This window comes from Nicotiana attenuata, unplaced genomic scaffold (genome assembly GCF_001879085.1).
Source record: "Nicotiana attenuata strain UT unplaced genomic scaffold, NIATTr2, whole genome shotgun sequence".
NCBI lineage: Eukaryota > Viridiplantae > Streptophyta > Magnoliopsida > Solanales > Solanaceae > Nicotiana > Nicotiana attenuata.
This window is the reverse complement of record NW_017677353.1, coordinates 7,246-19,079: the sequence shown is the minus strand read 5'-3', so window position 1 is coordinate 19,079 and position 11,834 is coordinate 7,246. Positions and strand designations below refer to the sequence as shown.

At 35.2% G+C, this 11,834-nt stretch overlaps 1 protein-coding gene across 1 annotated transcript; it reads left to right on the top strand.

Moving 5' to 3' along the window:
- Nucleotides 1-1,476: 1,476 nt before the first annotated feature.
- Nucleotides 1,477-2,208, top strand: LOC109221382. The gene is made up of 2 exons (XM_019385866.1): nucleotides 1,477-1,624; nucleotides 1,727-2,208. The coding sequence occupies exons 1-2, from the start codon at nucleotides 1,477-1,479 to the stop codon at nucleotides 2,206-2,208; spliced, it is 630 nt and encodes a 209-aa protein (XP_019241411.1).
- Nucleotides 2,209-11,834: the final 9,626 nt, after the last annotated feature.

Below are 11,834 nucleotides of genomic sequence, written 5' to 3'. Positions count from 1 at the left end.
TACTCTACAACCTATATACAATGTTCAATTGGAGTTGAATGGGTGTACAAGTCCAACTACAAGGCAACTCGAGAAGTAGATGATTTCAAAGTTAAGGAAAATTATATTGATGGTATTTTGAAGGAATTTACCATGAGTAAAGACAAATCATATATGAGCAATATTCAAGAAAAATTGCAGTTGACAAAAGACGGCACTTGTGATTTTATTGATGCTACATATTTTAGGAAATTGGTGAAGAGTCTAAGGTACTTGACTTCTAGAAGACTTGATGTTACTCATGGCATGCTCAAGTTTGAAGATCTTGGTTTAAGGGAGGCTGTTGGAAATTAAACCAAGATTAATTTTTATTCCTAAGTTGTCTAGGATTTGGTATTTATTAGTTTATTTAATTTATGTCTAATTAGGATTCACAACCAAAATCACGTAGGAATATTTTTTCTAGACTCTAGTCAAATTTGGATTATAGTATTATAAATAGGGGAGCTACTACATATTTTCTATAGTGGAGAGGTAGCTACGTTGTATAAAGATTCAAGAGTTCATGAATAGTGAAAAAATCCTCCTACCAAGTTCTCTCCCTAGTTTAATAAATTTCTTCTATAAAGCTTTTGCTTAATTTTTTGCGTGTGCCAAAATTGTTCTTCGAAATATTTTAATCATTCAATTTTTTAAGGGAAACATTTTTTTATCTATAGAACACATTCCTCACTCCTTTTTCTGAATAAAGTCAGATGTGTTATAAATATATTATATTATGGATGTTCATTTAGTACTCCGTTGTAAATAAGCTTCCTGAAGAAGCTTATCCATATGGGACTCCGCCGTAAATATGTTTATCTATTTAGTACTCTATTGGAAATAAGCCTCCTGAAGAAGCTTATCACTTCGGTACCCGGTTATGGATAAATTATCCCCGGTAGAAGATTATCCATACCGGGTATAATAAGCTTATCCTTTCGATACTCCGTTATGGATAAACATTACACCCGGTAGAAGATTATCCATACTGGGTACAATAAGCTTATTCTTTCAGTACTCCGTTATGGATAAACATTACCCCCAGTAGAAGATTATCCATACCGGGTACAATGAGCTTATCCTTTCAGTACTCCGTTATGGATAAACATTACCCCTAGTAGAAGATTATCCATACCGGGTACAATGAGCTTATCCTTTCAGTACTCCGTATGGATAAACATTACCCTCAGTAGAAGATTATCCATATCTGGTATGTAGCAGCTTACATAGCAGCTTGCAGTAGCAGCTTACACAACAACTTTCTTTCTTCTATAAATAGAAGAGATTTCAGTTCATTATGTACATTAGTTTGAATTCGAATAATATATCAATTTCTCTCTATACTTGTCTTTACTTTATAATCTTTATTTTATATCACGTTATCAGCACGAGATTCTGCCATCTTGAGCAAATACTTTGAAAGTATCTGAGGTACGAACTTTCTTTTTCTATATAATGTCAAATCTTTCTAAACTTGAATTTGTAGCCCTGGATATATCGGGCAAAAGCTACATGTCTTGGGTGCTTGATGCTGAAATTCATCTTGATGCGATGGGTCTGGCAGACACCATCAAGGATAAAAATCAGGCATCAAACCAAGACTGTGCCAAAGCGATGATATTCCTACGCCATCACCTTGATGAGGGCCTGAAAATGGAATATCTTACTGTTAAAGATCCAGTCATACTGTGGAATAATTTGAAAGATAGATATGACCACCTGAAGATGGTCGTTTTTCCACAGGCACGTTATGATTGGACTCATCTAAGGCTACAAGATTTTAACTCTATCAGTGAGTATAATTCTGCTATGTTCAGAATTATTTCCCAATTGAAATTATATGATGATAATATTACTGATCATGATATGTTGGAGAAAACTTTCACCACTTTTCATGCCTTGAATATGCTCCTGCAGCAGCAATATCGAGAGATGGGATTCAAAAAGTATTCTGAACTTATCTCACATCTTCTTGTAGTCGAGCAACATAATGAGCTATTAATGAAAAACCATGAAAGTCGACCTACTAGTTCTTGTCCATTCCCTGAAGTGAATGAGACGAACTTCCACCAAGCTAAGCGCGGAAGAGGTCGTGGCCCCAGTCGTGGTCATGACCGTGGTCGGGGAAGAAACTTTAATCATGGTAATAATAATGCACCAAAGAACCCTCCTCGCCACCAGCAGTGAAAAAGGAAGGAACAAAAGCATGAAGCGGTGCAAGCACCAAATGCAGAAAATGCATGCTATAGATGTGGAGGAAAAGTGAACTAGTCACGTACTTGTCGTACGCCAAAGCACCTGGTTGAGCTTTATCAAGCCTCCCTAAAGAAGACTGAGAAAAATGCTGAAGCAAATTTTATTTCTGAAGATAATTTTGACTTCATGCATTTAGATGTTGCTGATTACCTTGTACTCCCAGATGGAGAAACAAGTCATGTGATCGGTGGTGAATCTGTAGAAATGTAAATATTTTAATTTTTGTTGTTTGTAATAGATAGTATGGTTATGTAATTGTTGTACATAAAGAAAAATTATGATTTGATAATGATGTTTACTATAATATATCTTATCTATGTCATTTTGAAGAATATGGATAACATTATTAGATCAACTTAAACTCTAGCAGAGTTTGCAAGAAATATACAACCACCAGAAGTGGTTATATTTTGTGTATCTCATTGTAATTATATTTTGTTAACCACCAGAAGTGGTATATGCCTGTGATCACCAGAAGTGATAATTTAGGCTTTCTATGGTTACAATTGAAGATAAGCTACATAAATATTCTCTATATTAAATGCACGCCTCGATTTGCTCTTGAAGTGGTAAATATTTTAAAAGAGGTTGAGGCATCACAATTTGATGTGATTAATGCGCATTCAGATAATTATGTTCGATTTTCCTGAAGGATGAGAACATTTGATAATAATAATCCATTCCCTGAAGTGAATGTGACAATATTAATAAATCTGGTAAATATGAACGCGCTCTTGATGTAAATATATTACAATTCACCTCCAGAAGAGGTAATATAATTGAGAGAATATATACTCAATATTTCGTATTTTAAATTTGCTCCTGAAGAAGTAATACAATTGAAATTGCCTCCTGAAGTAGGAAAATATTATGAAGAGGAGTTTTCTTGTGCTTAAACAATTATTTATTTGATTGTGATTTTCTCTTATGATACCAGAAGTGTCTGAGCAATATTTGATAGTACAAAATGTATCAACAACTCCTGAAGAACTAAGTGTTTGCCTAGAAGACACATGACACCAGTAGTGTTCGATAAATATTAGATTGTGGATAATAAATGAAGGCTCTCGAAGAGCTTATTTACAAATATGTCATTCATATTATATGATTATGATCAAAACATATGTTGTAGTAAACCTGAAGTTTACTAAAATAAATGGCTATCATATTGAGACTATAAATGATTGGAAAAATGAAAATCTTTATGTTTCCACAATCATAGGGGGTAAAATAATATGTATATGAGAAGTTACCCGCCTTATTCTTCGATTTGTACTACATCATGTATCACGGTAAACCAAAATTTTACTAATACAAAAGTAGCTCCAGTAAATCAGAAGTTTGCTAATGCAAAAGTTTATGTCATAGTAAACCAGAAGTTTACTAAGAGATAGCACATGCCATGATAAACTTGAAGTTTTTATTTGCCATTTTTAAATGAGCTATTTGAGAATTTAGATAAGCATATACTAAAGAACTAGAAGATTCTTCAAGAATTCTCCTGTGTTGCTTGTTCTCATAATAAATTGATTATACCAGCTAAAGTTGGGATTAAGACCCCTGATTCTGAAATATATAAAAGGTGAATATGGGCTCATTCACCTATCATGTGAACCACTTATAGATGCATATATAAGATGGTTACATGTATGTTTATTGTCAACCTGCAGTTTGGCATTTGAAATTGCTTTTCTCACTTCAGAGCATAATTTTCAGATTATGAAATCAAGACAGTTCATCTTGATAATGTTGGTTTATATACAAGCTAGTTTAGCAGTGAATACCTCCTATTAATGGCTAAACTATTGTTTATGAGAACAAAGCTTCATGTGTTGGTCTAAGATTTTCTAAATTGCATATAGTAGCACTTGTATGCATCAGACCAACAATATATGATAAGTCCTCCCCTCACAATTGGTTTAGGATCATAATCAAAATATTTTACTATCTTTTGATGTGTGGTATATGATTAATTTCTCTACCACAATGCACAAAGATATGTTTCCCAAAGAAGATTGGGGATATATGTTAGTTTTTCTAACATTTAGGGAATGGAATAAACAGCTGAAAAATATGCTATATGAATCGAATTATCATTAATATGATCCTCACTTAGAAGATAATTCAAGTCAAATGCCAGAAGCATTTGCTGATCCAAAATCAAATATCATATTTCAGCTGCAAATGCTCCTATTAAAATTTAAAGTCCCTAAAGGATAGAGTTTACTGTACGCATGAAGCGTGGTAGACCAATCGGTTCCAAAGGTAACAATCCTTGAAAAATGATAAGGAGCTAATGATCAAAATGATCATATGAGGAGGAAATGAGCTCTAGAAGAGCCCACGGCATAACATTTCATGAAACTCCAGAAGAAGCTGAGGTACCTGAAAGAAAGTGATGAGATCTCAACAAGTTATGTCGCCTAGGAACCGATACAAAATGATTGTCGACGATATATTTGATACAATATAGTGCACAATACTGTGAAATATTGTGAGGATCGGACCAGTAGTCCAGACACCTGAAGATGTCATGCCATTTAAATGCGAGTCATAACCTATATGACTCATTTGATTAAATCTCTATAAAGATCCCTGAAGGATTTAAAATGCCTGAAGCATGTAGTTCAAAGTATCGAGAAATGTACTCGATCAGATTATAAATATCTTTGTACGGTTTAAATCAATCTGGGCGCATGTGATATAATCGCCTCAGTGAATATTTGCTGAAGAAAGTTACATAAATGATGTTATTTGTCCATGTATTTTTATAAAGAAAATGTCATCAGAATTTGTTACACTTGCTGTTTACGTTGATGACATAAATCTTGTTGGAACTCCAGAAGAGCTCCAAAGGCAATTGAATATCTTAAGAAAGAGATCTTGGAAAAATAAAAATTTATATTGGTCTGCAAATTAAATATTTAGCAGACGAGATCTTTATCCATCAATTTGCCTATACAGAAAGGGTCTTTAAACGCTTTTACATGGACAAAGCGCACCCATTAAGTACACCAATGGGTGTTCGATCACTTGAAGTAAATAAGGATCCGTTCCGACCTCCAGAAGAGGATGAGGAACTCATTGGTCTTGAAATACTCTATCTCAGTGCAATTGCTATGCACTTACGTATCTTGCTAATGCTAACAAAGGTGGTGCAGATCGTATTGGTTATGCAGATACAAGATTAAAATGCGAGACTCAAATATTTGAACAAGGTTTTCATCAGGGAGAGTAAAATACGCGATGCACTCTTTTTTCCTTACTAAATTTTTTTCCCACAGGGTTTTCCTTATAAGGTTTTTAATGAGGCACCTAACAATGCGTATTACTAAATATGTGTACTCTTTTTCCTTCACTAGAATTTTTTTTCCCACGGGGTTTTTCCTAGTAAGGTTTTAGTGAGGCACACTATCTTTTAATGAACATCCAAGGGGGAGTGTTATAAATATATTATATTATGGATGTTCATTTAGTACTCCGTTGTAAATAAGCTTCCTGAAGAAGCTTATCCATATGGGACTCCACCGTAAATATATTTATTTATTTAGTACTCTATTGGAAATAAGCCTCCTGAAGAAGCTTATCACTTCGGTACCCGGTTATGGATAAACATTACCCCCGGTAGAAGATTATCCATACCGGGTATAATAAGCTTGTCCTTTCGATACTCCGTTATGGATAAATATTACCCCCGGTAGAAGATTATCCATACCGGGTACAATGAGCTTATCCTTTCAGTACTCCGTTATGGATAAACATTACCCCGGTAGAAGATTATCCATACCGGGTACAATGAGCTTATCCTTTCAGTACTCCGTTATGGATAAACATTACCCCTAGTAGAAGATTATCCATACCGGGTACAATGAGCTTATCCTTTCAGTACTCCGTATGGATAAACATTACCCCCAGTAGAAGATTATCCATATCTGGTATGTAGCGGCTTACACAGCAGCTTGCAGTAGCAGCTTACACAGCAGCTTCCTTTCTTCAATAAATAGAAGAGATTTCAGTTCATTATGTACATTAGTTTAAATTCGAATAATATACTAATTTTTCTCTATACTTGTCTTTACTTTACAACCTTTATTTTATAACAAAATGCAAGATATCATAATTAATCAAGCATGAGGTACGTTATTGGGTGGTGGGCTTATTGGAATTCTTCCCTATTAATAAAGACAGCGTACTGTAACTTTAGTACGAATTAAAGATAAAAACTTAAAGACTTGAGAAATATTATTGGGATGAGCCAAATAGTTTCAGAGTGTACTCAATGATGAAATAGTAATAGTCAAGCATTACAAGTCCAATTGGCGGTGGCCGCCTAGCACAAAATGACAAGTGTCAGTGTCTCCTAACCAAACCACCATATACAAAATCCAATAGTTCAAAAAGTTTACAAAAGATTATATTTTGAGTGAAGATCAATTTTAGCTCACGGTAGAAACTATTTATATTTAGCAGTCGTAAAAGTGTATATATATATATATATATATATATATATATATATATATATATATATATAGAAGAAAGGGCAGCTCAGTGCATTAAACTCTCGCTATGCATGAGATTTGGGAAAATGTCAGGTTACAAAGGTCTATTATACGCAATCTTAACCTGCATTTCTACAAGAGGTTGTTTTATGGTGTGTGTATATATAGTACTATTATTTTGAAAGCGACTACACAATATTGATTTCTCTTATATTTTTCCCATGATTAAAAAGATATATAGGAAAAGGAAACTCGGAAATGCTTTGTTTTTCCTTTTTTAAACGTGGGGTGGCAAAAGTAGATAGTGACCTTTTGGTAAGGAAATGATGAGGAGGGAATATTTGTCTGATACGTCTGAAAAGTATCTCTTTAGGAGTTGGTTTTCCATTTTGAGTTTCTTAAAATTTTATAGGCAAATTCATTCCCTGTACTTGGACAATTTTACTTCTTTTAGAAAGTCACCATTCCTTAATATTATTTTAATATCGAAAGTGGAAAGAAAATTTCTTTCTTTTTTTGTTTCTTGCGTGGGGTATGAGAGGCTGTGATTACATGATCCTAAGTCATTGAGCGTGCACTAGTGCACTTAATGTTTGTGTGTGTAAAGAGAATAAAAGCAAGATCGTATCTATGACCACGAGCACTATCGTCAATTGAAACGAGGAAACAACATGCGACATTTGAAGTTTCAAATAATTAAAAATGTTGCCCTACATTGATTTGCTTTTGTTCTTCTAGATTATCTGATATTCAAAATACACTAGTTCAATTAAGAGGAGTAAAATGTTCCCTACCAGTAAATTCTCCATTCTTCTATCGCTCGCTCTATTGATATGCATGGTAATTGTTCCTGACTTCCTGTTATATGCTACAGCAATATGTAGTTTCACAATAAGCAAGAGGTTCAAGAACTTCTCTTATGCATGCGGGGGCGGATGGAGTATGTTAATTTTGGTTCAGTTGAACTTATAACTTTGACGCGGAGTAGATATAAATTCATAACTTTATAAATATAATGAGTTTAATGTTAAAAACCTTAAAAAGTTGAATTCATAGAGTTTAAATCTTGGATCATCCTTTGGTCATGCGTGAATCACTGACTTGCAAGTTGCATGTAGATAAGAAAAGCCTAACTAGACAACTGTGATCAGTCACTGAAATCGAACTTGCGAGGCCAATTAAAGTTTTGATAATAGCGTTGCACAAGCTAAGAAAATAGGAGTAGCATATAACGTGAAAAGAAAAAAGCAATATTTTTTAAGTGGTCTTACGGAAAAAAAAAGGCATACATTTTGCTTGGTTTGGAGAATAATTAAAATGAAAGCATGCATATTCACACTAGTTAACGTTACGTTCACTCTTTTGTTTTTTCCCTCTGATTACTATAACAACAACAAACTCAATGTAATCCCACAAGTGGATTCTGGGGAGGGTAATACATATGCAGACTTTACTCATACCTGTTGGACTTTAAGCTATTGGACTTTAAAGTAGAAGAAGTGTGAATTGGAAATGGAGGGAAATAAAATGGAGGAAAATTGAAAATTTGAAGAAGTGAACTTTTGTCTTGCACTTTGTCCCTCATTGGTGAGGGACAACCACATTTGTGTGCTTATATATAGAATCACTTCTTAAAGCTCTTAAAAGGAGTTGAAGAGAATGAACCCTCGCGCCGTCGTCGTCGCTCGACTCGGCTTCGGCTTCGGCTTTGGATTTGGATTTGGATTTGGATTTGGATTTGGAGATCGATAAGATTATTTTTGGACAAAATTTATTTAATTATTTAATAATTAATTAAATGCCAAATCACTGCTGAAAGTACGCCAGAATCCTGCTGAAGGTTCAGAGGGCCTCTCTGGCCAGGTTCAGAAGGCCCCTCTGACCGCGGTTCTGCCGCGACCGCGGTAGAACCGCGGCAGGCAGCGTATTCTTCTGAAAAGGCACCTTTTCCAGACACCTCTTCTGATAATTGCCTATAAATTCTGAGGCAAGGCTCCATTTTCTATATACGAAAAATACTCCAGAACTTCTTTCTTTCTGAATATACTGCATTCTAATTCGCAGTCTCTCTCTCTCAAATTCGTAAGTGTGATTTTGCTCCGTTCTTTAAGTTCGTTGGTATCCTGCAGTTTGTATTGCCACTGTTGTAGGAAGGTTTATTCCGTTTTATCCTGGGAGGATTTAATCCATTACCTTGGCAACGTGTGAGGGGGTTAAAATTCCTTAAGGACACACAAGCAAATTGTGGACTCGGAATATTTCTTAAACTCTACTATTTTTCCAGATTTCTTTAATTCTTCTAACAGTTTTGTTTTTCCTGATTTTGTGTTTTAACACAGTATCGCTCACAAGCTTAAGGAATTATAAACTAACGTTTCTGTGTTGAAACATATATTAAACTGTTATTCATATTTTGTATACTGTTTTGGAGACTAAAGCCTTGTTGCTTTCTACTCCAATAATTCTTTTTGTCCGGTTCAAAGTACATAAAAACTTTTCCGGAATAATAAACGTACGGGTTTGAAGTATATAAAAACTTCACCATTGTTACGTGTTGTATGTTTGGTTTGATATTCAGTTTGAAGATATCAAAACTTCACTGATTTAACAAAGTTCTGTATTGTTTTCAACTTTACAAAAATATGACGAATGAAAACCAAACTAATGGAAGTGTTGCGGGAACGGGTGCTACTGTTACGAGTGTTGCTGCCTCGTCAAGCCGTTCTACTCCTGCTCATGCTATGGCACCGGCAGAAAAACCCGAAAAGTTTTCCGGTATTGACTTCAAACGCTGGCAAATGAAGATGCTCTTCTATCTTACTACGTTGAGTTTGCAACGTTTCATCAAGGAGGATCCTCTGGTTATGGCTGAAAATACTCCGGATGATGAACGACTTGTTGTAACTGAAGCATGGAAACATTCTGATTTCCTGTGCAAAAATTACATTTTGAGTTGTTTGGAAGATGGCTTGTACAATGTCTATAGTGTCATGGAAACTTCAAAAGCGTTATGGAATGCGCTTGAGAAGAAGTACAAGACTGAGGATGCCGGACTTAAGAAATTCGTGGCTGCAAGGTTCTTGGATTTCAAGATGATTGACACTAGGTCGGTCATAACTCAAGTCCAAGAACTACAAGTCATTGTACATGACCTCCTTGCTGAAGGTATGACCCAAATCAATAATTTTAATAATAAGATTTATCTTATTATTAATAATGAATTTGTTATTGAAGGTATGGTCATAAATGAGGCCTTTCAAGTCGCTGCTTTCATTGAGAAGTTACCTCCACTCTGGAAGGATTTTAAGAACTATCTTAAACACAAACGGAAGGAAATGACACTAGAAGACTTGATTGTTCGTTTGAGGATAGAAGAGGACAAAAAAAATAGCTGAAAAGAAAGTCACGTGGACACTCGACAATAATAGGGGCAAACATTGTTGAGAGGCAACCACAAAATAAGAAGAGGAAGAAAGCTTCCTGGACCAAAAGAATTATCCAAGTAAGAAGAAGTTCAGGTAATTGCCACAACTGTGGAAATACTGGGCTAGGGCAGTGGATTGTCGTGCGCAAGATGATAAGAAAAAAGAATCAGACCAACATGGTTGAGATGAAATAGAAGACTTGTGTTGCCATGTTTGTCTGAATGCAACTTTGGTAGGAAATCCGAAAGAGAATGGTGGATGATTCTGGAGCCACCCGCCATGTTTGTGCTAACAAGGAGTTATTTCTTCTTAGCCCCGCAAGGTCCGACGAGACAATCTTCAATGGGAATTCATCTACGGCCAAGTTGAGGAGTTTGGCAAGATTGTCGTTGAAGATGACGTCGGAAAAAATAGTGACCTCCTAAAACCAAGTCCTTCCATGTTCCAGAATTCGCAAGAATCTTGTGTCTACTTCACTTCTTGTCAAGAATGGATTCAAAATGTATTTTTTGTTCCAAAGTGTTGTCTATAGTAAGAATGATATGTATGTGGAAAAGGTTAACCTGATGAGGGCCCTTTTTAAGCTAAAATGTAATAGCAGGTTCCTATCATAAGTGAATGCTTCTTCTTAACTTGCTTGAGTCTATATATCACTTTATGGCTATTCCGCGTTTAGGTCACGTAAAACTTTAAAACATTGCGAAAGATGATAATCTAGAAGTATTGCCAAAATTTGATTGATTTAATTCCAAATGTCAATATGTTGTGGATCAAGTATGCTAAGCATCCTTATAAGTCCGTTGAAAGGAATTCAAGTCCTTTAGAACTTAATTCCACAGATATTTACGACATGAAGTCAACACCAATACTCGCGGTGTGGAAAAAGTATTTTATTACTTTTAATTGACGATAGCTACGAGAAACTGCTAATGTTTATTTACTTAATAGTAAAGATGAGGCAATTGATTGCCTTTCCAAGCAATACAAGAGTGAAGTTGAAACACATACTAAACAAAAAAGATCAAAATGATAGAAGTGATAGGGGGCGGCGAATATGAATTCTCCTTCTGAAAGAAATATTTTGAAAATGGCATTATTCACCAAACAATGCCCTTACTCTCCACAATCTAATGGAATTGCGGGAGAGGAAGAAATCCGACGTTGAAGAGATGATGAATGCATTGCTAATAAGTTCTGGCTTACCACAGAATTGTGGGGGGAATGCTATAACTTACAACTAACCGAATATATCAACCGTGTACTCTAGTAAAGCACAATCCATTCTTATGAGAAGTGGAAAGGAAGGAAGCCTAGCTTTGAAATACTTTAAAGTGTGGGGGTGTTTTAGCTAAGGTACAAGTTCCTAAACCTAAACAAGGGTTTAAGATAGGTTCCAAATACGGTGATTGTGTGTTTTATTGGATATGTAACGCAATAGCAAGGCATATCGGTTTTCCTGGTTCAATAAATCAGATCCAGAGATTCACGTTAATACGATAATAGAATCCAGTATGCTGAATTCTTTGAAACCTATTTATCCGTAAAAAGGAAAGTGAAGTACCTACCAAAAGTCAAAAACGACCTCGGAGGAAATAATAGAATGGTATGCCTAATGAAGAAAATCCGAGAAGAA

What these genes read in the sequence shown, in the direction of transcription:
- LOC109221382 (XM_019385866.1), top strand. Translation starts at nt 1,477, where the DNA reads ATGTCAAATCTTTCTAAACTTGAATTTGTAGCCCTGGATATATCGGGC. An exon ending in TCAGGCATCAAACCAAGACT is followed by an intron (nt 1,625 to 1,726) that starts GTGCCAAAGCGA and finishes ATAATTTGAAAG; the next exon opens with ATAGATATGACCACCTGAAG.